Genomic DNA, 27,788 nt, shown 5'->3' with positions numbered 1-27,788 from the left:
ACTAACCGAATGAGACGCACTACCAACTAAGCTAACTAGGCTGGCTATTCCAGAGTTTCAAGTTCGATTACTGGAAATATTATTTTCTGGAAGCTCGGGGGAAACAAGTAGGTAGGTAGGTAGGTAGGTATAGAAAGTATTCGAGAAAAAAAAATAAAAACAAACGGCTTACCTAAAGGACTACCAGGGGGTCGTTGTCTACTCTTGAATAATATTCTATCTGTGTAGGAGGGAGTTCTCTGTTTATGAGATGTATCGAAATGACATGTGCCTGGGTCATACTTGAATGTAGGTGGAAATGTAATGGGACCCTCCTCAAAACCTGGTGGACGAAATAAGAGAGGAAAATATTAATCATTATAAATAAATAATTTAATCACTGATTTCTTGATTAGTTGAACAGCTCAGGATATGAGAATAACATGAAAAAATGGCCTATCTAAAAAATGTCTTCTTTCCTCAACAATATTATTTAATGACATAAAAAATAAATAAAAATGAGTTAGTACATAAGCTTTTCCAAAGCAAATCAGCAACTTTTAGAAAGCCACTCACAGGACAAGCTTTTTAAACACACACTCAATACAAAAGTCACTCTTGGCTTAAATAATAAATTTAACGACGGGGATTGAACCCACGCCCTCCTGTTAACACTAGAGGATAGGATGGTGTGAAGGCAGTTATGAAGCACTTGTAATACACATCTTGGAAATCACAGGCTATCGGATTTCAAGCTAATAGTTCTATTTCCCACTGTATGGAGGGGTAATGAACTTGAAAGCTGTAAAACTAGTGTAAAGCTTGAATCCCACTATAGTGTAGGTCCTACTCCAGTCACAATATGTTCCGTTAGAGGGAAATGAGCAAATGAGTACATATATATTATGTATTGTGTATATGTATTGTGGCTTGAACGGTAGGTATTACATGTATGAATACTCTCATTTCATCGCCAGTTAAATAAAAAGGAAAAATAAATAAATAAAGATGAGTGCTTCACCACCGCGCCGTTTTTATTTCGCAGCAATGAAACAACTGCTACATTAGACGCATGTGGTCTGTGCTGTAGCATGCCCATTCCGTACTATGTCCCACACCATATGGACGATAAGGGACATAGTACTAGCCACTTCTACCCTACCACGGATTTTGTCACGGTATTAGGTGACCTCGCTAGCTATGGCTATTCTGTGACTGGAGTATGACCTACACTATAGTGGGACTCGGGACTTCATACAGGGTGTCATCTTACTGGATGCTACACTTGTCCTCTTCCTCTCCGTTATACAGGGTGGCCCTTTTCTTGATGGCCTCCAGGTAGATGTCTCGTTTGAAGGCGCCTGCGTTGAGAGGTACGGCGTCTGTACCGGGACGTACAGAACACTTGTACAGACCCCATACTGGCTTGTGATCAGAGGAGCAGATGGAAGGCACAGAACTGTAGTGGAGACATTGGATTTCACCACCTGGGGAGCGAAAGGGCACATTTGAATTGTGTACTCTAGCATGTATTAGTAATTTATCTAATAATACACTAAAACTAACCCATTAGACTGCTGTGGTAATCCTATTCGGGCAAGATTAACAATGTATATTCTATTCTATTCTATTTTTATCGTAAAATCTTGAAGCAACTTCCGTGGCCGAGTATATATCACACGAGGCTTGCACCCCGGAGGTCCTGGGTTCGATTCCCACAAAAGTCCAATTTTTTTTTTCGCCTCTATGTTTGAAATGCGGGTCTATGTTCGACTCTATGTTTGAAATGCGGGTCTATGTTCGGCTCTATGTTTGAAATGTGGGTCTATGTTCGGCTCTATGTTTGAAATACGGGTCTATGTTCGGCTCTATGTTTGAAATGCGGGTCTATGTTCGGCTCTATATTTGAAATGCGGGTCTATGTTCGGCTCTATATTTGAAATGCGGGTCTATGTTCGGCTCTATGTTTGAAATGCGGGTCTATGTTCGGCTCTATGTTTGAAATTGCTCTCAACTTCGTAAGGACAGTTGAGGGCTGGCTAAAATCCTAGCAAAAAGGGGAGGTTATAATAAACGCCTGAAATTGCCACATGAAAATTCGGCTTTCAAAGTGATGATGGTATTGATTTCGCAGTCTAAACGCAGAGAATGTAGAAAAACTATAAAACCCCAAGCCAGAGCATCGCATTCCAGAGTTTTTTTTTATTCGGATTATTTATTATTTTTGACGATCTTTACGAAAAAAATACATTTGGACAGTTATATTTTTCATGAGAATCATCAATTATCTATTTTCCAGTATGTGATATTGTGATAATGAATAATATCTAGTAGGTATCTTTTAACAATAGACACTAGAAAGTGCACTTTTTATGGGTTCCAAGATGTTTTTTGATGTCAACAATTAGGGCTAATATATAGACTAGAGCAGATTTTAATTGGTACTCTCTATAAGCAATCAATTTAAATGGCAAGAATTTCATTATAATTGCTGGGTTGTAGGTAATATTGTTACATTAAATGTGGTAGGACACTCCTTAGTATCTACTATTTTATTTAGATTTTATAAATGACATGTGTGGGTTTAAAATTGGCTGATTGCCAATAGAAGAAAAAGCAAGCTGTGTTCTCTAAACTACTGTGTACTTGAGTCTAAGAATTCAAATTTCATTCAAACACAAATACCTATGCTCATCTTATTTGGGAATAAAATTACCTCTCCTTAGATACGGGCATTAAATGTAATACTTTAGCAGCTAGTAATGTCTGTTTGGCAAGACTATCGGCTGATGATGAGGAATTCAAATCAGGAGAATTATTAATGGACAATGGTCTACCACGACTATTTGTAAACTTAGAAGATCTAGATACGATAATGTTGTCTGCGGATACATGTTGATGTAGGAATTCTAATTGTTTACTTTTAGCACATATTCTTTGATCAATATTTTGATTAGAACTTGATTCTATTTGGCTTAATGATTTGTACTTGAGTTTTTTCACTTCAAAAGGTGAAACAATGGATTGAGTACTAAAACCAACACATCATTCCCGGGCCGTTATTAGAGGGGGGGGTTTCCCACCCCCCCCCCCCCTACGAGTTTAATTTTTCACTTGTACTGTGGGCCAGACTCCCGAAAATTTCGGAGCATCCCCCCCCCGTCCATTATTGTTTGGACCTCAGGCCCCCTTTCTCGACAAAATCCTGGATACGGCCCTGGTACATTTCCTCATTAGATGATATTCTGGATCCTTTGGTATCCCATTGGGGGGGAACCTTTTTAGTTTTATTCCGAGAGGAATTCTAAAGCAAGAGAAGAGGAAAAGTGTCAATATTTATATTTACCTCTGAACACAGATCCCTCGCTGAGGGACTTGTTGAGTTGACAGTCAAGTTGCATAGGCATGGTGGGAGGTAGTGGGAAGGTTTGTTGTTTAAACCAATGTATGACGTCATCACGTGGTTGGGTTACTCGGAAATTCAGATCCCCACACCAGAATACGTAGTCGTAGTTCTGAGTCACGTCTGAATTATAACAAATGGAATTAGTCATGTAGGTATGTCACTAGGATCGCGGGTTCGATTCCCGCTCAGGGCGAACTTTATCCTAAACAGATAAGCTTCCTAAACAGATCGTACTGGCTTCCTCCTATCCTGTCTTCCTTTTCACTTTGATTTCGGGACGGTAAGAGGTAAGGCCTCCGTTCTTACAGTTATCATACATCAGCTGGGGTTGAACCTACTCAATCCTGTTTTTCGAGGCAGTTCATAGCTGCCAGCTTTACGCCATAAGTGAAAAAGTTAATTTCAAAGCTAAGGATTTCGTTTCAATTCAGGGCTACAGGCCAGAAATCACCTACTATAAAATGAAAGAAAGAACTCAATTTTAATAAAAATATACAATCTAAAAATCCTCAACAAACCTTTATGTGGTTGAACCTACTCAATCCTGTTTTTCGAGGCAGTTCATAGCTGCCAGCTTTACGCCAAAAGTGAAAAAGTTAATTTCAAAGCTAAGGATTTCGTTTTAATACAGGGCTACAGGCCAGGAATTACCTACTATAAAATGAAAGAAAGAAATAACTCAATTTTAATAAAAATATACAATCTAAAAAACCTCAACAAACCTTTATGCCGATGTTTACAGGGGAGTTCTTTGGGTAAATCAAGTGACTTGACGATTCGCCGCACGTCATCTATTCTGTCCTTTACTCTCTCTTCATGAGCTGTAAGATGTGATGTTACGAATAAGAATGAACTGCCGAACAATGTGAAGCCAATAGCCACCGCGCCCTTCGTACGAAATGCAGAACCTGCCCTCACCTGAGGATAGAAGAAAATAGAATTATTTCTTCAAATTAAATTCATCTCCCTGTTAATAAAATAGGTCACTGGTAACTTTTGGGCATGGTTAGCCTAGTGGTAACGCGCTTGCTTGCTGCTTGTCATGCAGAAGGTCCTGGGTTCGAATTCCAGAATCGACAAAATTTGCATTCGTATTCCGATTGCAAATATTTCGACGGGGTACTTTCTGGTGTTCTTGTGTTGACCCAGCACCTATATGGGAAGTATTGTATCTCTTCTCGCCCATCTGATGAGAGGCATACTACGGGATGGGCGTGCTACGACACAGACCACACGAGTCTAATGTAGCAGTTGTTTCATTGTTACGAAATAAAAACGGCGGTGAAATACTCATCTTTATTTTATTTTTTAGGAAGGAAGAAGAATGGACCACACGAGTCTAATGTAGCAGTTGTTTCATTGTTACGAAATAAAAACGGCGGTGAAATACTCATCTTTATTTTATTTTTTAGGAACAAGAATAACTCACCGAATAGTCGGCTTCCTCCGGTTCAGAACAGAACCATATGAGATGTCGGCGCACATACACCGCAAGATGTAACGTGCCTAGTGTAGTAGATTCCAACATGACAAACGAGTGACCCAGTGTCATCTGGATGCTAACCTCCCAGTCTTCACGCTCAGGGTAGGACTCCTGTGTACCTATCACTACCATGTCCGGTAAGTGGTCGAGAGAGTCGGGTAGGAACAGGGAGCTCAGCTCTCGAGGTGGTTCCTGAGGAGAGAAAGAGACACCACAGCGTGAGATTTCAAATGAAATCTTTTTTTTCCAAAAGGAAATTTTGTCCAAGAAGGGTTTTGGGAAAACAGCTTGAAAGATTTTGGTTTCATCCTACTAATAAGTAAGGTTAGGGCCTTCCTCGTATCGTAGATAGGTAAGAGCCTTCAATATCTTTTTCTTCTAAAGAATACTTTTCAAAGTTGTACCTGCCAGCCTAGTTAGCTTGGAAGGTAGCACGCCTGTCTTGTAAGGGCTCGGTCGCGGGTTCGATTCCCACGACGCTGAATGTTCTCAAACAGGGAGGCATTGCGAGCCGGGAAATTGACCGGGAGAATGTACTCGAACCCGCCCGGACCGGGACCGGTACTACGAGCGGCCGGGACTGAGAGAAAACAGAGAATATAGACCAGGGATTAGAAATGACAAAGGGGCCGCGACTGAGAGGAAACACTGAATATAGACTGGGGATTAGAAATTACAATGCGGCCGGGAATCAAACCCAACACCTCCGGGTTGAGAGGCTGTACTCTTACCCACTCGGCCACAGAGGCGGGCTACTAACAGTAATTTGCCACCACTGACAACAATTTTTTTTTCACTTAGGTCGTATGGTAATACTGGGCAAATCATACGCCTTAGAGTGAGCCTTTTTGTGTATGGCGTTAAACTGTCCTCCTGGATATAAATGGGACCCTAGGCCCCCATGGGCTACAGGCTCTCTATATTCTATAATTCTTACCTGGTGCAACTCGCGGGGCGGCATCCAGGAGCGGGAAATCTTCCGCCTTAAGACGACTGCCTTTCATTTTCACTTTCTTCGAATTCGAACTGCTACCATTACTTGCTTCCAAACTGCTCTGCTGAAATTAAATGGCAAACATAATGCGTATATGTAGATATAATGACTATGAACATATAATTACAAGATCCCCAAACACCTATGACCAAACAAAGGAAAAATCGAGTTAAAACTTATAATTTTTTTGGGAGTCCAAAACTGGACGTGTACCTTATTAGAAAAAAAAAATCAGAAACAGAAACACCATCAACACATTAGGGTACCCCTACCCTATCTTCTATGTTTATGCTTCTAGTCGAAAACTTAAAAATTAACTAATAACTCATTAAACTGTTTAAAACTTATTATTATTATTAAAACTTAGAATTAGAACTCATTTGGTTCATTCAATAACTAGCTCTGACTCACCTGTTGTATATTAGCATAATTCATATTGTTCTGTACTCACCTGTTGTATGTTAGCATAATCCATAGTGTTCTGTACTCTTGATTTAAATTTACATATTTTGGATGGCTCTTTTCTACTCAATGCTGCCCAAATACAAGTCATAAAGCTGTGTCCACACATAGTCAATGTTGTCCATTGATGATTGATTGACGAGGTGAATCTAGATTGTCGAGGGTGGAGGCAGTGTATGGTTTCAGTTGACGTCGGCGTCGACGATGTGTGTACACAGTCAATCCTACATTAATGCAGAGGATGATTCTTTCTGAAACGGGACAAGGGATGTCAATATTTTTAATATTGCATAGCTAGTTATTCTTACTTTATTTTATTTTATTGGATACATTGTTATTTTTCATCCGCCTTAAAAAAACCTAATCAAATTTAATGTTTGTTTTTTTTTCCTATTCTCAGATACAAGGATGATGATGATGATGATGACTTTGACTACAATCGTTATGATGATGATATCTCCCGGTACGGTTTGAACTCGAGAGTGCTGCCTCCTCAGGGCTACTCTAAGGTGCAACTCATCAAGGCGCCTCCCCCCACCACCAATACAACGGCCAGTAGTCAGAACAATATGAATTATGCTAATATACAACAGGTAAGTCAGAACAGTATGAATTATGCTAACATACAACAGGTGAGTCAGAACAATATGAATTATACTAATATACAACAGGTGAGTCAGAGCTAGTTATTGAATGAACCAAATGAGTTCTAATTCTAAGTTTTAATAATAATAAGTTTTAAACAATTTAATGAGTTATTAGTTTTAATTTTTAAGTTTTCGACTAGAAGCATAAACAGGCTCAAATGTAAAATGGGTCAAAAAAAGCATTTAAAATGTAAAATGCAAAATGCTTTTTCAAAACCAATTTGAAATGTAAAATGTAATAATGTACATTTTACATTTTGCATTTTCCATTTTGCATTTTGCGGTTCGCACATCTCTGCAATTAGAAGGAAATGAGCAAATGAGTACATAATATATATTGTGTATATGTATTGTGGCTTGAACGGTAGGTATTAAGTGTATGAACAGTCTCATTTCATCGCCAGTTAAATAAAAAGGAAAAATAATAAAGATGAGTGCTTCACCGCCGCGCCGTTTTTATTTCGTAGCAATGAAACAACTGCTACATGAGACGCATGTGGTCTGTGTCGTAGCATGCCCATCCCGTATTATGTCCCACACCATATAGTACTAGCCACTTCTACCCTACCACGGATTTTGTCACGGTATTAGGCAGTGGCGTAGCGTGTATGTATGGCGTGTATGGCGGCCATACAACTCAAAAGTTCACTCTAATGTCCATAAATATTAATGGTATGGCATGTACTTTGATGGGACTTGGTAGACCTGTGCATGAGCCCTACACGCCCTACACTTGAATTTAGACCACGCTACGCCACTAGTATTAGGTGACCTCGCTAGCTATGGCTATTCCGTGACTGGAGTATGACCTACACTATAGATTCATACCTACTAATATATATAAGCATATCCTGGGAAATTCTTGTTGATTAGTATCACATTGTAAGTAAGAACCATTATTTTGGTGTCTATATTTTGGTAAGTCTATCCCCCCTACTGCTAACTCCCTAAAGTTGTAGTTGGTGTTATTTCATTATTATTTTATATTTTTTTTTTCTTCTAAAGATGAAGAAAATAAAATAATGAGTTAGTTTTATCTAAACTATGGTACCTACTCATAATGCAGGAAAAAAAAAAAAAAAGATATTGGAAAAACTTCAGACATTTCCTCCTATGAGTGCCAACATTAATCTGAGTCTAAATTAAAATGCTTGTTTTAGAAGATGAAATAAAAATAGAAAAATTTATAAAAATATAAGAGCATTGAGGAATGTTGTAGGAAAATTGAGAGATCAAATTAAAATCTATGCAGGAAAATATAGGTGTTCTATTTTGAAGACCAAGTAGAATCATAACTCATAACAGAGAAAATCACACATTTTAAGAATACAAAACTTGAAACAGGTCAAATCAAGCAATATTAAGAAGAGGAGTGAGGAAAATAGGTACATCAGTGTTGAAAATCAAATCATGCAATCAAAAGAAACAAGTACACAGTAGCTCTAAATTCAATTTGACAGAATGAAGAACCATTCAAATGTACATAGGTAGCTTGCAGGTGCTTTGATTGAATTAAAGTTCAAAGACAAACTTAAGAAGTTATCACAGTAGATGAATTATCTATTTTCCAGTATGTGATATTGTGATAATGAATAATATCTAGTAGGTATCTTTTAACAATAGACACTAGAAAGTGCACTTTTTATGGGTTCCAAGATGTTTCTTTGATGTCAACAATTAGGGCTAATATATATACTAGAGCAGATTTTAATTGGTGCTCTCTAAAAGCAATCAATTTAAATGGCAAGAATTTCATTATGATTGCTGGGTTGTAGGTAATATTGTTACATTAAATGTGGTAGGACACTCCTTAGTATCTACTATTTTATTTAGATTTTATAAATGACATGTGTGGGTTTAAAATTGGCTGATTGCCAATAGAAGAAAAAGCAAGCTGTGTTCTCTAAACTACTGTGTACTTGAGTCTAAGAATTCAAATTTCATTCAAACACAAATACCTATGCTCATCTTATTTGGGAATAAAATTACCTCTCCTTAGATACGGGCATTAAATGTAATACTTTAGCAGCTAGTAATGTCTGTTTGGCAAGACTATCGGCTGATGATGAGGAATTCAAATCAGGAGAATTATTAATGGACAATGGTCTACCACGACTATTTGTAAACTTAGAAGATCTAGATACGATAATGTTGTCTGCGGATACATGTTGATGTAGGAATTCTAATTGTTTACTTTTAGCACATATTCTTTGATCAATATTTTGATTAGAACTTGATTCTATTTGGCTTAATGATTTGTACTTGAGTTTTTTCACTTCAAAAGGTGAAACAATGGATTGAGTACTAAAACCAACACATTGGGATTGTTGCGTTGATAATTTTCTAGGTGTAACTTGAGGACTAACGTCGGAAATTTCCAATTTGTTTGAATCACAATCTTTGTTGTATGGAGACTTGTTCTGTTCATATTTGATGTTATTTTCTACATTCTTGTTATTTTTCTTCTTTTTAAACTGAAAAAGTTTCAAGATGCTAGATGTAAAGTAATTTTGTTCCTTCTCTTCTGAATTATTTTTGTTCATTTCTGTTGCAAAAAGTGTTAAGCAAAAGGAGTTAGCAAATTTAATATAAAAAGTAAATACCTGCTCTCTGTACGTTCCATTATTTATTTTAGAGTGTAATTAAATATTCTGAATCTCTCTGAAACACAGATAAGTAAATGAAAATGTAATTTGATCTAGAAAATTGGAAAAACTTCTGTGATTTCTGTGAAAAACACAAAATTTTATCAATTTGTTTACCTTTCACTTCAGGAAGTAACGAAATCTACCATTCTAGATAAGCGAAATCTACCAGATATAAAGATCCGTTTACAACTCCGTTACTCCGTTTGTTTTTTACGAATTCATGTTTTAAAAAATTACAAATAAATACTCGATATTTTATCCTAGGATTGATTGACACTTGATTTATATGAAAATACTACTAAAAAATCATTAAATTAGTAAAAATCAATCAATAATTCAATATGCTTTAAAAAGACTTTACAATTTATTTTTTTTCACTCGTTTAAAATTTTTACTTCTGAACCACCCTATACAATTTTTATACCTCTGTGGTCTCGGTCGTAAAAAAGGGCCATTTTGAATTTACAAAAAATAAACAATACACATTTCTCCAACTTTTGAAGAAACTTTTTTGAACTTTCTGATAATTTTATTTTTAAATTTTAATAAGAAGATAATTATTCAAGTGTTATCAATCAGATATTTTGTGTGTAGCTTTTAATAGTTTTAATTGTGTTTTAAAAGTGCTTTCTGTTGCAACGAAAAATATTTCTAAAGTGTTAGAACAATTTCCAGGAGAAAATCATCTTGTCAAAATGACCTAGAAAAGAGAAATCTTGCAAGAACCCCTCAGCTTTTCTGTGTAGGATGTCTTTGATCAAGGATGATGAATTATTTCATGTACAATGATATTCCTACACTTCTATCCAAGCGTTATATTAATCATTATGGCAAATGCAATAGTAGGAAATTCAGATACATTTGATGCAAGAGGTGAGTTCTCTAAGACGCACTACCAACTAAGCTAACTAGGCTGGCTATTCCAGAGTTTCAAGTTCGATTACTGGAAATATTATTTTCTGGAAGCTCGGGGAAAACAAGTAGGTAGGTATAGAAAATATTCGAGAAAAAAATAAAAACAAACGGCTTACCTAAAGGACTACCAGGGGGTCGTTGTCTACTCTTGAATAATATTCTATCTGTGTAGGAGGGAGTTCTCTGCTTATGAGATGTATCGAAATGACATGTGCCTGGGTCATACTTGAATGTAGGTGGAAATGTAATGGGACCTTCTTCAAAACCTGGTGGACGAAATAAGAGAGGAAAATATTATTCATTATAAATAAATAATTTAATCACTGATTTCTTGATTAGTTGAACAGCTCAGGATATGAGAATCTTCCCATTTAAGATTTTTTAAAAGTTCCAAGTTTAAACAGGACCATATTTCATTTTTTTTTTTATGGCCTGATGGTCAAAGATCCCGACATCTGCAACATATGTACATAACATACAGGGCCATATTTTCCTCTGGTTTGTCTGTCTAAAGTTAGGGTAAAAGAACACTCAAATAAGCATCATTCAATAGGATAAGGAAAGTCGTGTGATGTTCACACCAGATTTTTTTCTCATTTACTGTACGTCAAGGTCCGAAAATTTGGGGTCCAGCCCCCTACGAGTTTAATTTTCCACTTGTACTGTGGGCCAGACTCCGAAAATTTCGGAGCATCCCCCCCCGTCCATTAGTGTTTGGACCTCGGCCCCCCCCCCTCGACAAAATCCTGGATACGGCCCTAGTACATTTCCTCATTAGATGATATTCTGGATCCTTTGGTATCCCATTGGGGAAACCTTTTTAGTTTTATTCCGAGAGAATTCTAAAGCAAGAGAAGAGGAAAAGTGTCAATATTTATATTTACCTCTGAACACAGATCCCTCGCTGAGGGATTTGTTGAGTTGACAGTCAAGTTGCATAGGCATGGTGGGAGGTAGGGGGAAGGTTTGTTGTTTAAACCAATGTATGACGTCATCACGTGGTTGGGTTACTCGGAAATTCAGATCCCCACACCAGAATACATAGTCGTAGTTCTGAGTCACGTCTGAATTATACCAAATGGAATTAGTCATGTAGGTATGTCACTAAGATCGCGGGTTCGATTCCCGCTCAGGGCGAACTTTATCCTAAACAGATCGTACTGGCTTCCTCCTATCCTGTCTTCCTTTTCACTTTGATTTCGGAACGGTAAGAGGTAAGGCCTCCGTTCTTACAGTTATCTCTATCGAACTTATTTAAAAACATCATACATCAGCTGGGGTTGAACCTTTCTGTTGCAACGAAAAATATTTCTAAAGTGTTAGAACAATTTCCAGGAGAAAATCATCTTGTCAAAATGACCTAGAAAAGAGAAATCTTGCAAGAACTTGGGTTACTCGGAAATTCAGATCCCCACACCAGAATACATAGTCGTAGTTCTGAGTCACGTCTGAATTATACCAAAGGGAATTAGTCATGTAGGTATGTCACTAGATCGCGGGTTCGATTCCCGCTCAGGGCGAACTTTATCCTAAACAGATCGTTCTCGCAATTACCTACTGGCTTCCTCCTATCCTGTCTTCCTTTTCACTTTGATTTCGGGAGATAAGAGGTAAGGCCTCCGTTCTTACAGTTATCTCTACCGAACTTATTTAAAAACATCATACATCAGCTGGGGTTGAACCGAGTTCTCTAAAATTCCAATCACTGCCAGTTGTAAGACAAGTCAACTTACAAGGATTGAGGAAATGTTCATTTTATGGACAGTTGTCAATGCATTTTATTACTCCTGACAGGAAATGATCTGTCAGTTATAATAAATTCTACATACAGATAAGTACCTACATACTATATGATGAACATGATTTGGTACATAAAACACTTACAGCCACCTGTCCAGTTTTTGGTGATAAAAAACAAATACATAAACTTTCACCTGTTGACATTTATCAACTGACCATCTCTGGGGGTTTAATGTATTCTCTTTACTTTGATAAAATAAAAACTGGAAACTGGTTAAAAAATAATAAGTAGGTACTGATAAAAAAAGTTGGATTCTGTGAAGACCATACAATATTGATGGTAACTTTTGTATTTCAAGATCTTGTTTTGAGCTCAAGGATCCTTGAGACTAATCACAAATCCAATAGGTACCTCCTTGAGTAAGTAAAGTACATACAAAAAATTTAAATAAATTACCTATTTCCCTGTGAACAAAGAGATGGTTTGCATATGTTTACTATATTTATTACATTTAGGTACTCCTGACAAACTTTATTAAAAATTTAAATAAATTACCTATTTCCCTGTGAACAAAGAGATGGTTTGCATATGTTTACTATATTTATTACATTTAGGTACTCCTGATAAACTTTATTACCAATTTTTCAAAACTTTGAATTTTCAGAGCAAATCAAGAACTGCATTTCCTGTGAAGTTTCCAATCACACCACAAAATCTCTATCAACCTGTATTAAATGTGTACAGCTCATCGTGCTGAATCAAAACATAGACTGCCCACATGGTTACACCTATGTAAAAGACCATGACGTAACACTGCATGATTATATTAACAGGACATGTGGCACACAAGTACCTTTGTTCATGGCAAAAACATGGAGTGTAATTGCTGGAATATGTACAGGAACTTGTATATCCATTATTGTATTAATAGTTTTAGGTAAGTGTACTTCTGTTGCCTGCAAGTTTTATTTTATAACTTGGTTTTATTGACTTCAGGCTTGCTCACTTATCTGTAGCTTTTTTTTTACATTTTCACTGGAATATCAACTAGCTCTTCAATTATCCAGGCTGACTCAAAATGACCAGCAGCATCTGTTGTCTTAAATGGTTACCTGTCCAGACACCAACCATGGACATTGTTGCTTAACTTCTGAGATTGATAAGGAACTAGTGCATTTCAGATTGCACCAGTTGTGGGTTGTGGGCTTCACAGTTTTTTACCCAAGGGTTTTAACATTCAAATTCAAACTCCCAACCCTATCCACAAATATAATCTTTAATTAATTTTAATTTTACTTACCAATGTTTTCTTTCAGTTGTATATTTGCACATGAAAAAATCTCAATCAAATCGGTCCCTATGTAAAGAGAGCAACTCCACAGACTCTTTCAGAAGTCACTGTAAGTATATTGAAACTTGTAAGTATTGCTAATCTGAGTGCATGGCAGTAGCCAGCAGCATCTGTTGTCTTAAATGGTTACCTGTCCAGACACCAACCATGGACATTGTTGCTTAACTTCTGAGATTGATAAGGAACTGGTGCATTTCAGATTGCACCAGTTGTGGGTTGTGGGCTTCACAGTTTTTTCCCCAAGGGTTTTAACATTCAAATTCAAACTCCCAACCCTATCCACAAATATAATCTTTAATTAATTTTAATTTTACTTACCAATGTTTTGTTTCAGTTGTATATTTGCACATGAAAAAATCTCAATCAAATCGGTCCCTATGTAAAGAGAGCAATTCCACAGACTCTTTCAGAAGTCACTGTAAGTATATTGAAACTTGTAAGTATTGCTGATCCGAGTGCATGGCAGTATGCAAGGTTGCAAGGCCAAGTTCCAGTTTCATATTCACAAGTGACATCTTTTCTTTAATAACAGGGAATTTGGGGACATGATATTTTATAAAAGTAAGAGAGGATAGAGGGGTAGGAATTGCCAAATCAATAGATAATTATCATATCAACATTTGGGTTGGATAGAAGAGTATGTTGCCATTTTGAACTGCAACATGTACAAATGAAGTCTATGAAAATGAAAAAAAGGTTTATTTTTCAATAGAAAACAGTGTAGGATATTACCCTTGGGATCCAAAGTATTTTCATAGAACATAGAACAGAAAGAGTCTTCAGTGATCTTAATCTACACAAACAAACCACTGAACAAGGGGTACTGAGAGTAAAAAAATTGGTTGATTTAAATTTACATATTTTGGATGGCTCTTTTCTACTCAATGCTGCCCAAATACAAGTCATAAAGCTGTGTCCACACATAGTCAACGTTGTCCATTGATGATTGATTGGCGAGGTGAATCTAGATTGTCGAGGGTGGAGGCAGTGTATGGTTTCAGTTGACGTCGGCGTCGACGATGTGTGTACACAGTCAATCCTACATTGTATGTTTCCCCCACAGCTCTGTATTATTCAGACCGGCCAGAGTTTCTCAAGAACGTCTCCTCGCTTCGTTCTCAAGCCCCTGTGTTCCTTTCCATGCTAAACGAAACCAGGCGACAAATCCGCGACCTTCGCTCCAATCAGAAACCCCCGCGACAGTTATCCGCACTCCAAGCCTATCGTCCCGTACTGCGGGACCTATCCCGTATTCTCATTCTATTGAACCGGAGTCCCAGTTGCATACAGAGCACGGTACCGCCCGCGGATTGGGAAACGCTGTTCGCGTGGGGAGAGCGAGTTCTGAGCCGATACAAGACGCAAAACCCGCTCAAGGTAAGTGTAAAACTGAGGATTATGATTCTTTCAAGCACAGAGCCGAAAAAACTTGATCCCTCCGGGAATCGAACCCGGGACCTCCGGAGTACAAGTCTAGTGTGATACCCACTCGGCCACGGTAGTTGCTTATTATATGATTCTTTATTAGGATTTCGAACATTCAATAAAAATTCATACAAAGAAAACAAAATAACAAAAGGATTCAGCTTTAACACGATTTTTCGTCGGTGAAGCTCTATGTATATTAACAGTGAGAGGATGGTAACTTCATCTACATCACTTACTTTGAACACTGTTAGCAGTGCAATAGTCCTAAATAAAAATGACGCGGAACACAAGGAATCAATTGGGAGACCACCATTTACATATTTCCAACATGCAAAAACTTACTTACTCCCATTTTGAATTTACAAAAAATAAACAATACACATTTCTCCAACTTTTGAAGAAACTTTTTTGAACTTTCTGATAATTTTATTTTTAATATTTTAATAAGAAGATAATTATTCAAGTGTTATCAATCAGATATTTTGTGTGTAGTTTTAATTGTGTTTTAAAAGTGCTTTCTGTTGCAACGAAAAATATTTCTAAAGTGTTAGAACAATTTCCAGGAGAAAATCATCTTGTCAAAATGACCTAGAAAAGAGAAATCTTGCAAGAACCCCTCAGCTTTTCTGTGTAGGATGTCTTTGATCAAGGATGATGAATTATTTCATGTACAATGATATTCCTACACTTCTGTCCAAGCGTTATATTTATCATTATGGCAAATGCAATAGTAGGAAATTCAGATACATTTGATGCAAGAGGTGAGTTCTCCTCTGACTCCACTTTGCTTACCTAACTCTCTCATTTATTGAATTTTTTATTTTGTTCTATTTATTTTCCCAGGTGGCTCAGTTGTATAAACTGCTAGATCCTAGTGATAGTTCTGATTAGTTTAATATGTTTCTGCCTATCACTACCATGTCCGGTAAGTGGTCGAGAGAGTCGGGTAGGAACAGGGAGCTCAGCTCTCGAGGTGGTTCCTGAGGAGAGAAAGGGACACCACAGCGTGAGATTTCAAATGAATTTTTTTTTTTTTTTTCCAAAAGGAAATTTTGTCCAAGAAGGGTTCGAAAAAGAGAGTTTTTGGGAAAACAGGTTGAAAGATTTTGGTTTCATCCTACTAATAAGTAAGGTTAGGGCCTTCCTCATATCGTAGATAGGTAAGAGCCTTCAATATCTTTTTCTTCTAAAGAATATTTTTCAAAGTTGTACCTGCCAGCTTAGTTAGCTTGGAAGGTAGCACGCCTGTCTTGTAAGCGCTCGGTCACGGGTTCGATTCCCATCCGAGGCGAACATTATCCTAAAGTCCTAAACAGTAAGGTTCGTTCTTAAAACGGTTGGCTTTCTCTTATCCTGTCCCTCTTCTCTCTTTAATTTCGGGATGATGACACGTCTGTTGGTCCTTCTATCAAACCTCTTGGAAAAGAAAGTGTACCAATTTAAGTTAAGTTAAGTAACCTAGAGGATTCACTTACTTGTCCGTTCATATTCCAAGTACCTACATAGATATGAATATCTCGGTTAGGTAATGTCTTGTCCAACTCTGAAGCACCAAGCAAAGCATTGACTGTTGCTCTGCCTTGAAGAGTTAAGTTAAGTAACCTAGAGGATTCACTTACTTGTCCGTTCATATTCCAAGTACCTACATAGATATGAATATCTCGGTTAGGTAATGCCTTGTCCAACTCTGAAGCACCAAGCAAAGCATTGACTGTTGCTCTGCCTTGAAGGTAGTTCCTAAAAAAATACAAGAAAGGAAATTGTAAAAAACAATTCATACCTACTAATATATATAAGCATATCCTGGGAAATTCTTGTTGATTAGTATCACATTGTAAGTAAGAACCATTATTTTGGTGTATATATTTTGGTAAGTCTATCCCCCCTACTGCTAACTTCCTAAAGTTGTAGTTGGTGTTATTTCATTATTATTTTATATTTTTTTCCTTCTAAAGATGAAGAAAATAAAATAATGAGTTACTCGTAGTTTTATCTAAACTACCTATTTAAGGTACCTACTCATAATGCAGGGGGGGAAAAAAAAGATATTGGAAAAACTTCAGACATTTCCTCCTATGAGTGCCAACATTAATCTGAGTCTAAATTAAAATCCTTGTATTAGAAGATGAAATAAAAATAGAAAAAAATATAAAAATATAAGAGCATTGAGGAATGTTGTAGGAAAATTGAGAGATCAAATTAAAATCTATGCAGGAAAGTATAGGTGTTCTATTTTGAAGAACAAATAGAATCATAACTCATAACAGAGAAAATCACACATTTTAAGAATACAAAACTTGAAATAGGTCAAATCAAGCAATATTAAGAAGAGGAGTGAGGAAAATAGGTACATCAGTGTTGAAAATCAAATCATGCAATCAAAAGAAACAAGTACACAGTAGCTCTAGATTCAATTTGACAGAATGAAGAACCATTCAAATGTACATAGGTAGCTTGCAGGTGCTTTGATTGATTTAAAGTTCAAAGACAAACTTAAGAAGTTATCACAGTAGTGATAAAAAACAAATACATAAACTTTCACCTGTTGACATTTATCAACTGACCATCTCTGGGGGTTTAATGTATTCTCTTTACTTTGATGAAATAAAAACTGGAAACTGGTTAAAAAATAATAAGTAGGTACTGATAAAAAAAAGTTGGATTCTGTGAAGACCATACAATATTGATGGTAACTTTTGTATTTTCAAGATCTTGTTTTGAGCTCAAGGATCCTTGAGACTAATTACAAATCCAATAGGTACCTCCTTGAGTAAGTAAAGTACCTCTAGGATATGTATTATGTATGAAGAATTTTTTCACTATTATGTTCACATTCGTTTTATAAGTCTCGGGAATATTTCAGTTTCCTCTCAAACTTTTATTAATTTTATTATAATTCTGAAAGACGATGATTTGTGAGCTTACATTGACATTACAGAATTCTACATAAACATTACACAATCAAGGTAAAAATAGGAATGAGTCCTGTAAACATGCATTAAATAACACAAAACACTCGAATAAAACTTATTTGACTTGGAAATATCAAATATTCGCCTTAAATCAACACGGATATTTTCTGTTTTCGTAGCAAAATTAGTATTTAAAAAAAAATATTAGCTAAAAAAAGCCAACACTTGAATAGTTATGTTAGCATTGTGTTATCTTATCGCATGACGCCGGAATCATTATCTACATAGGTACTGTACCTAGATATTAACACAATGGATTATTAGCACGTCTTGTGCTCACTCAACAGGTGGTTATAGGGGGAACATTGCGCTCTGTGCTGTCAATAGACTGCACTATGCTTGCTCTTGATGGAGTTTTCCGCTTCGGCCGGGTTTCGAACCCAGTGCTCTCTCAGCCACAGAATTGGACTAGATGATGCCAATGTGTTTTATCATTCAGTCATCGGCTGGCAGTTTTGTCATATATATATATTTTTTTTTTGCAAGATCACGTCAACACCTCACCATATATTTTACTATTTATGTGAGGCAACAACAGACGTTAATGGTACCACACCAGTCCAACCACCAGGTACCAGGTCCGACATTTATTTAAAAATGTCAGGTCTGGTAGTCAGGCTGTTGTAGTAATCCATGGCTTTAATTAAGGGGGATTTAAATGAGTAAATTTGGTTTCTATGAGGAAGTGAGAATAATGAATAATTGGTCTCTTTGGTTAGTTATTCTAAGTCTGGGGTTGGGGACTTTGTAGTGAAGGTTTTCAACCATATAGGGGCTACTGATTTTATTGGATAATTTTTTTTTTTCATATTAATTATTTTGTAAATAAATTTTTAAATTATTTCTCTTAGTTGATGGTTGATGGTAATCTTTAGCCTTCATGCCTGGGAGTAAGATTTTCTACACACATCTTCAAATTTTGCTATTATGACAGAGTGAAAAATTGAGGAAGTTCAGATTTAATTGGTACTTGGTACCTACACTACCTACTGTCTGAACCTACCTAATTATGTAGGTAACTCCCTACTGTACACTAGTGTTTGTAGGTATCTACATTCTACTGTACCTATGTATAATATACAGTACTGACACTGTGTATGTAGGAATTGTAGGAACTGTACAATTGTGTACCAAACGATGGGAGTACAATCTTTAATAGGCAGGTACTGTGAAAATACACCTCGCTGTATTTACCGATGATGTATGCAATATTAAAAATATTGACATCCCTTGTCCCGTTTCAGAAAGAATCATCCTCTGCATTTCGTACATCGCGGAAGATATGACGTAAGTAATATAACTGAAGAAAAACCTTTAAACACATTGCATGACCATTAAAACAGTTTCTGAGGCGTCAAACAATCGCGAAATGAGGACAAAGTTGCATTTAGGAACGGGCCACGAAATAATTGTCTTCGCACATAGAAGACATAATATTATGTACATTTTCACATTCAAACTAATTATTCCTCAGTACATCGCAGATATGAAAGGAGCCCAGATAGTGTTTCTGGGTTACAAGGGATTTTGAAGCCCTGGACTTTCTCCTGTATAAGATAAGTACCCTGGTCTCTCTCTCTCTCTCTCTCTCTCTCTCTCTCAAGGTCTCAAAAAATCAAGTAAATCTTAATCAAAACTTGATTTCGCGAGCCCAGATAGTGTTTCTGGGTTACAAGGGATTTTGAAGCCCTGGACTTTCTCCTGTATAAGATAAGTACCCTGGAACTGCAACAACAAATGAAGTCTATGAAAATGAAAAAAAAAAGGTTTATTTTTCAATAGAAAACAGTGTAGGATATTACCCTTGGGATCCAAAGTATTTTCATAGAACATAGAACAGAAAGAGTCTTCAGTGATCTTAATCTACACAAACAAACCACTGAACAAGGGGTACTGAGAGTAAAAAAATTGGTTGATTTAAATTTACATATTTTGGATGGCTCTTTTCTACTCAATGCTGCCCAAATACAAGTCATAAAGCTGTGTCCACACATAGTCAACGTTGTCCATTGATGATTGATTGGGGCGAACATTATCCTAAAGTCCTAAACAGTAAGGTTCGTTCTTAAAACGGTTGGCTTTCTCTTATCCTGTCCCTCTTCTCTCTTTAATTTCGGGATGATGACACGTCTGTTGGTCCTTCTATCTTCTATCAAACCTCTTGGAAAATATCCTACATTGTATGTTTCCCCCACAGCTCTGTATTATTCAGACCGGCCAGAGTTTCTCAAGAACGTCTCCTCGCTTCGTTCTCAAGCCCCTGTGTTCCTTTCCATGCTAAACGAAACCAGGCGACAAATCCGCGACCTTCGCTCCAATCAGAAACCCCCGCGACAGTTATCCGCACTCCAAGCCTATCGTCCCGTACTGCGGGACCTATCCCGTATTCTCATTCTATTGAACCGGAGTCCCAGTTGCATACAGAGCACGGTACCGCCCGCGGATTGGGAAACGCTGTTCGCGTGGGGAGAGCGAGTTCTGAGCCGATACAAGACGCAAAACCCGCTCAAGGTAAGTGTAAAACTGAGGATTATGATTCTTTCAAGCACAGAGCCGAAAAAACTTGATCCCTCCGGGAATCGAACCCGGGACCTCCGGAGTACAAGTCTAGTGTGATACCCACTCGGCCACGGTAGTTGCTTATTATATGATTTTTTATTAGGATTTCGAACATTCAATAAAAATACCTATAAACAAAACAAAATAACAAAAGGATTCAGCTTTAACACGATTTTTCGTCGGTGAAGCTCTATATTAACAGTGAGGAGATGGTAACTTTATCTACATCACTTACTTTGAACACTGTTAGCAGTGCAATAGTCCTAAATAAAAATGGACGCTGAACACCAGGAATCAATTGGGAGACCACCATTTACATATTTCCAACATGCAAAAACTTACTGAATTACGACTATTATTGACTTACTGTGAAAACCATTTCATGAGTTTCTTGGATTTGATGGCATTCTTCTTCTTGGACGATGAGGATTGAGAACTCATGATTATTTGATTTTATTACTCGAACCACTTTCAGTTCAGTTTGAGTTATTTATTAGAGTCATTGCTAGGAGTTTATCTTACAGATGAGATGTAGTTTTTGATATACACATTGTTCATGAATTTCATGTTGGTTGAGCATTATAGGTATTGGGTTTATTAATTATTTAGATTTGGAAGAAATTACTTTTTCACCAAGTTTCTAGGATATGTATGAAGAATTTTTTCACTATTATGTTCACATTCGTTTTATAAGTCTCGGGAATATTTCAGTTTCCTCTCAAACTTTTATTAATTTTATTACAATTCTGAAAGACGATGATTTGTGAGCTTACATTGACATTACAGAATTCTACTTAAACATTACACAATCAAGGTAAAAATAGGAATGAGTCCTATAAACATGCATTAAATAAGTAACACAAAACACTCGAATAAAACTTATTTGACTTGAAAATATCAAATATTCGCCTTAAATCACCACGGACATTTTCTGTTTTCTTAACAAAATTAGTACCTATTAAAAAAAAATATTTGCTAAAAAAAGCCAACACTTGAATAGTTATGTTGGCATTGTGTTATCTTATCGCATGACGCCGGAATCATTATCTACATAGGTACTGTACCTAAATACTAACACAATGGATTATTAGCACGTCTTGTGCTCACTCAACAGGTGGTTTTAGGGGGAACATTGCACTCTGTGCTGTCAATAGACTGCACTATGCTTGCTCTTGACGGAGTTTTCCGCTTCGGCCGGGTTTCGAACCCAGTGAGAGTCAGTGCTTTCAGCCACAGAATTGGACTAGATGATGCCAATGTGTTTTATCATTCAGTCATCGGCTGGCAGTCTTGTCATTTTTTTTTTTTTTTTTTTTTTTTTTTTTGGCAGATCCAGTAAAACCCTCCACACATTTTTTTTTTGGCTGGCAGTTTTGTATTTTTTTTTTTTTTTTGCAAGATCACGTCTACACCTCACCACATATTTTACTATTTATGTGAGGCAACAATAGACGTTAATGGTACCACACCAGTCCAACCACCAGGTCCGACATTTATTTAAAAATGTTAGGTCTGGTAGTCAGGCTGTTGTAGTAATCCATGGCTTTAATTAAGGGGGGTTTAAATGAGTAAATTTGGTTTCTATGAGGAAGTGAGAATAATGAATAACTGGTCTCTTTGGTCAGTTATTCTAAGTCTGGGGTTGGCGACTTTGTAGTGAAGGTTTTCAACCATATAGGGGCTACTCATTTTATTGGATAATTTTTTTTTTTCATATTAATTATTTTGTAAATAAATTTTTAAATTATTTCTCTTAGTTGATGGTTGATGGTAATCTTTAGCCTTCATGCCTGGGAGTAAGATTTTCTACACACATCTTCAAATTTTGCTATTATGACAGAGTGAAAAATTGAGGAAGTTCAGATTTAATTGGTACTTGGTACCTACACTACCTACTGTCTGAACCTACCTAATTATGTAGGTAACTCCCTACTGTACACTAGTGTTTGTAGGTATCTACTGTACCTATGTATAATATATACAGTACTGACACTGTGTATGTACTAATTGTAGGAACTCTACAATTGTGTACCAAACGATGGGAGTACAATCTTTAATAGGCAGGACTGCAGGAGGCAGGTACTGTGATAATACACCTCTGTGTATTTACCGATGATGCACTGGTATAACAATACAATTACGTATTTGTAATGTTATTCCAGTTGGATTTGTTCCTAGAACAACTTGGAGGTGTTGCCATTACAACTGCTCTCAGCCTTGGAGTAGATGAGTGGTGTTAGTACAACCTCGGTATAACGCAAAACTCGATTACTACGAGAAATAGAAGTACATTTACATTTCCCTTCTAAAGAGTAGGAAATTGAATCAGCGCATACTCGTTGTAAAGAGTGAGTGCGGTAAAAAAAGCGGGGTTTACCAAATCAGGCTTGAGATGAATCAAGTATAGATTGAGCTATATACACTTGATAACCAGTTCAATTCAGAATTGAGGCCAACTCTGACTTCGTAAAACGCGGTCTAACAGATCTATTCTTTTCAGTGTATTTAACCTAAACCCTAGCACCACCACACCACTACATAAGCTTACATGTTATAGTTACTACCTCCTAGACCTGTTGTACTTACCACCTCTACCGGTTATAGTTAGGTGTGATTGAACTATGACAGCTATCATACGCACGTTACAATATATTACTTATATATCTATACATGTATTAAAAAAAATCAGGTTTCCCTTCTATTTTTACATACCTGCCTACAACTTGTTGTGCCTTTAGCATCAGCGATACTCTGGTCTGGGGTTGATGATCTCTAACCACACATAAACATCATTAATAAATTGATTTCGTATATGTTTTCCAAATATTTTTCGGTTCAACCGCAGATAGGTACTTGTTTTTACGGACAACCCTTTCAACCATTAAAATTGTTTTGAGTTTCATAGCACCGCTCGTTTGTCACTGGGATTTAAACCACTCCGGCTAGAATCATTTCTGTTTCATTTTATATTCTATTCATTGGAACTATTCTATTCATCAAGCAACTCAACAATTATTATCCAAATCATCACCATGCAGTTTGCATGAGCACGTTCCCGATATATTCTGATGTCAGCTCTTGGGTAAAAATATAATATCATATTGGAAGACTAGGTACAATATTTTCGAGCGATCACATTGGGGATGCGGCATTTTCAAGTTCAATTTCATGTCCAAGTCATTTTAACCTGAATTACTGGTATAACAATACAATTACGTATTTGTAATGTTATTCCAGTTGGATTTGTTCCTAGAACAACTTGGAGGTGTTGCCATTACAACCTCGGTATAACGTAAAACTCGATTACTACGAGAAATAGAAGTACATTTCCCTTCTAAAGAGTAGGAAATTGAATCAGCCAATACTCGTTGTAAAGAGTGAGTGCGGTAAAAAAAGCGGGGTTTACCAAATCATGTCAATGCATTTTATTACTGCTGACAGGAAATGATCTGTCAGTTATAATAAATTCTACATACAGATAAGTACCTACATACTATATGAGGAAATACCAAATCAGGCTTGAGATGAATCAAGTATAGATTGAGCTATCTACACTTGATAACCAGTTCAATTCAGAATTGAGGCCAACTCTGATTTCGTAAAACGCGGTCTAACAGATCTACCTATTCTTTTCAGTGGATTTACCCTAAACCCTAGCACCACCACACCACTACATAAGCTTACCTGTTATAGTTACTACCTCCTAGACCTGTTGTACGTACCGTCTCCACCGGTTATAGTTAGGTGTGATTGAACTATGACTGCTATCATACGCACGTGACAATATATTACTTATATATCTATACATGTATAAAAAAGAAATCAGGTTTCCCTTCTATTTTTACATACCTGCCTACAACTTGTTGTGCCTTTAGCATCAGCGATACTCTGGGGTTGATGATCTCTAACCACACATAAACATCATCATTAAATTGATTTCGTATATTTTGTCCAAATATTTTTCGGTTCAACCGCAGATAGGTACTTGTTTTTACGGACAACCCTTTCAACCATTAAAATTGTTTTGATTTTCATAGCACCGCTTGTTTGTCACTGGGAATTGAACCAACATTTTACGTCACTACTGAGCTTCGAACCGCAGTCCCCTAGGTTAGGAATCCAATGCCAACAGCCCTTTCACACTGCACGAAACGATTTCTTTTTCTTTTTCTCGAGGCGTATACACATGAAGTGTGTTCACATTGCCAACGAAGAAAAATTCGGAAAAATTGTAACTTTGGGTGAAAAAAAAAGCAGGCTGCCTACTGGGACTAACAGGCAATATTTCAGTAATTTGGAGTAATTCATTTCCAGATTTTCACTCAGTAATAAAACCCCTCTCATTTCAATCTCATGACCATTTCCCCTCACTGGAGCCCTATTTGCCCCAGGCCGATGGCGTCTTCTTGACCTTAGGGCCCCCTCCTGAGGGCCCCGGCCCTGTAACCCCCACTGAACCAACCCGGCTAGAATCATTTCTGTTTCATTTTATATTCTATTCATTGGAACTATTCTATTCATCAAGCAACTCAACAATTATTGTCCAAATCATCACCATGCAGTTTGCATGAGCACGTTCCTGATATATTCTGATGTCAGCTCTTGGGTAAAAATATAATATCACATTGGAAGATTGGTACAATATTTTCGAGCGATCACATTAGGGATGCGGCATTTTCAAGTTCAATTTCATGTCCAAGTCATTTTAACCTGAAACAGGATATTCCAAAGATTTTTGATTTAGACTGAGGGATGTGTGAATCGATGACTCCACTTTGCTTACCTAACTCTCTCATTTATTGAATTTTTTATTTTGTTCTATTTATTTTCCCAGGTGGCTCAGTTGTATAAACTGATAGATCCTAGTGATAGTTCTGGTCCGAAGGAAATGAGTTCATTTCAGCCTCCATCTCATCAGGCCGCTATATCTGCATTTGAAGACAAGTACGACATGTAAGTAGAAACCCTTTGTCAGCCTAGTTAGCTTGGATAGCAGCACGTCTGCCTTGTAAGCGCTAGGTCGCGGGTTCGATTCTCGCCCGGGGCGGATTTTATCTTGAACGGATAAGGTTCGTTCTCGGAACGGCTATCTTTCTCCTATCCTGTCCCCCTCTCTCTTTGATTTGGGCACGATGGGATCTCCTCTATTAAACTGTTGGTATAATGGAACAACTTGTTCTAAGCTGAGAGTCTAAGTAAAGTACTGCTTATACTTAATGCATATCTGGTGGTAGAAAGTTTAGCCCATTTGATATTGGATATTAGATCGTTTCCAGGGACGGCACGTGGAGCCATTTTCTGTGTAATTTCTGGATACGAAAATATAATATAATATACCCAGTATATCATATTAAACTATACTTATCCGCCCCTGTTCTGTTTGTTTCTCAGGCATGGAGATTGTACCATCCTAGCAGAGTGGCCCTCATCTACCATATCTCGAGTCTATATTGATGATGATGATTTTGACTCCCTCGGGAATCGACCCCAGGACACCATCACTACAGAACTGTGACCAATCAAAACTAGAATTAGCTTTTCTCATACTTTCCTGTTACTTCTTTGTACTCCATGGGCAAAGTTGCACTCAGATCCTAGATGATAAACATTTCATGCAAGCTGTGAGAAAATTAGGTACCATCATGTAAAATTTGCAGCATGAAACCAAAACAAATCGAGGTTCCATTGAGAAAATCAATTTTAACTCAATCTTTACATGGCCTTCGGTTTAATGGTTAAGACGCTCGCCTGTTAAACAGGAGGGCGTGGGTTGAATCCCAGTACAGGCATGAAATGTTATCCTCAATTGCCTGAAATCAGTGATGCTGTGATACCCTTGAATAATCAGACCTTAACGAAGGCTCAGTACCTATATTATCAAAGGAGTACCTATCCCCTAGCCCCTACCAACGCAATTCAAAAGTAAATGCTACTGGTTGATGCTAAATGAGCCAGTCAAGGTAGATTGGGCTTTGACGGGTAGCGCGTCTGCCTTGTAATCGCTAGGTCGCGGGTTCAATTCCCGCCCGGAGTGAACTTTATCCTGAACAGATAAGGTTCGTTCTTGGAACAGCTGGCTTCCTTCTACCCTGTCCTCTCTTTGCTTTCGGGACAATAAGAGCTCCGTAAACTTAGACGGATTTTTGCCTCTTGGAGGAAAAATTACCTTCTGAAAGCTCATTTAGGATTGCCAACGTTTGAAATGTGCATGATAGCAATCATGTGTACAGCTTTATATCCCTCTTCCCCTTTCTGTACGTTCTAAGTGCCTCTATAGAGTCTATAGTGTTCAGTAGAGATTAATATAGTCGTCTCTGTGGTACAGTAGTCAGAAGAGCGTGGGTTCGAGTCTCGGTCAAGTCGATAAATATTTCCTTACCTACTCAAATTTTAAGTTCTGTCACCGGCGATAGCGCTGAATCCATCAATTCCCAATGGATCACTGAAGATACCTAAGGAACGTTGCGCAGCGTAGCACAACGTTATTTGTTGCTTAACTTTGTTACGGTGCATTTAGGGACATACAGGCCTAAAAGATGGGTTTAAGGTTTTACAAATCTACGGTGGATTCACAAAAGGCTTGCTGGTATCTCCGACCCTGGTATTCTGTGACCATAGAGACTACCCCATGTTTCTTGTCACCATTCATTTCTCGTCTTCAGAATCATTCTAGTGTTAAGTTTTAGGTTTAACAACAATGCTTTGTGTTACTTCTTAGTGTGTAGACTTAGGGCGGGGTTTCTCAAAGTGAGTTTAATCTCGATCCAAGCAATCTCTTATTTTTTTTTTTTAATAATCAACCAGTCAGATTACATAATATCCGAGAGTTAATCTCACTTTGTGGAACCGGCCATTGAAGACTTTGTACCTTTCCGTTATGCTAAAATTTTCGTCAAGGTAGTAGGAGATTTGGTTAGCCGTGAAAACTTTATTGATATCAAATTTTGGATCAGCATTAGCCAATAGGATTGCCTAAACCCTTCAACCAAACGTTTTAACTTTAACTCAAAGTGTGGCCTATGTCTAATAGACTTATTGTCATGGATATCTGAAATCAATGTAAAATCTATTACCTCTTCACAATTTACCGAAATCAATGTTCTGTCTTTCTCGAAATAGAAAGTCGTTTCTCTCCCTTGATTTTCTGTCTACACTTTGTCGCAGTATTAAAGGGTATTTTTTGTCTGAAGACATAGAATCCGG

At 37.2% G+C, this 27,788-nt stretch overlaps 2 protein-coding genes and 1 long non-coding RNA gene across 3 annotated transcripts; all 3 read right to left on the bottom strand.

Moving 5' to 3' along the window:
* Window positions 1–454: 454 nt before the first annotated feature.
* On the bottom strand, window positions 455–21,517 carry LOC103511918 (inositol polyphosphate 5-phosphatase E). The gene is made up of 6 exons (XM_008476662.3): window positions 20,953–21,517; window positions 16,674–16,791; window positions 4,815–5,060; window positions 4,108–4,303; window positions 3,326–3,505; window positions 455–1,466 (listed from the first exon to the last, which is right to left on the bottom strand). Exons 1-6 carry the CDS (start codon window positions 21,024–21,026, stop codon window positions 1,249–1,251), a joined length of 1,032 nt encoding a protein of 343 aa, XP_008474884.1. The 5' UTR covers window positions 21,027–21,517; the 3' UTR covers window positions 455–1,248.
* Window positions 8,629–9,703, bottom strand: LOC113468548. Its single transcript, XM_026825539.1, has 2 exons — window positions 9,575–9,703; window positions 8,629–9,464 (listed from the first exon to the last, which is right to left on the bottom strand). The coding sequence occupies exons 1-2, from the start codon at window positions 9,592–9,594 to the stop codon at window positions 8,957–8,959; spliced, it is 528 nt and encodes a 175-aa protein (XP_026681340.1). The 5' UTR covers window positions 9,595–9,703; the 3' UTR covers window positions 8,629–8,956.
* On the bottom strand, window positions 15,975–16,657 carry LOC113468549. Its single transcript, XR_003392265.1, has 2 exons — window positions 16,530–16,657; window positions 15,975–16,034 (listed from the first exon to the last, which is right to left on the bottom strand). It is a non-coding gene; the product is annotated as an uncharacterized LOC113468549 (long non-coding RNA).
* Window positions 21,518–27,788: the final 6,271 nt, after the last annotated feature.

This window comes from Diaphorina citri, unplaced genomic scaffold (assembly GCF_000475195.1).
Source record: "Diaphorina citri unplaced genomic scaffold, Diaci psyllid genome assembly version 1.1 scaffold767, whole genome shotgun sequence".
Lineage (NCBI taxonomy): Eukaryota > Metazoa > Arthropoda > Insecta > Hemiptera > Psyllidae > Diaphorina > Diaphorina citri.
The sequence above is the reverse complement of the archived record's forward strand: the minus strand, read 5'-3'. Positions and strand labels throughout refer to the sequence as shown.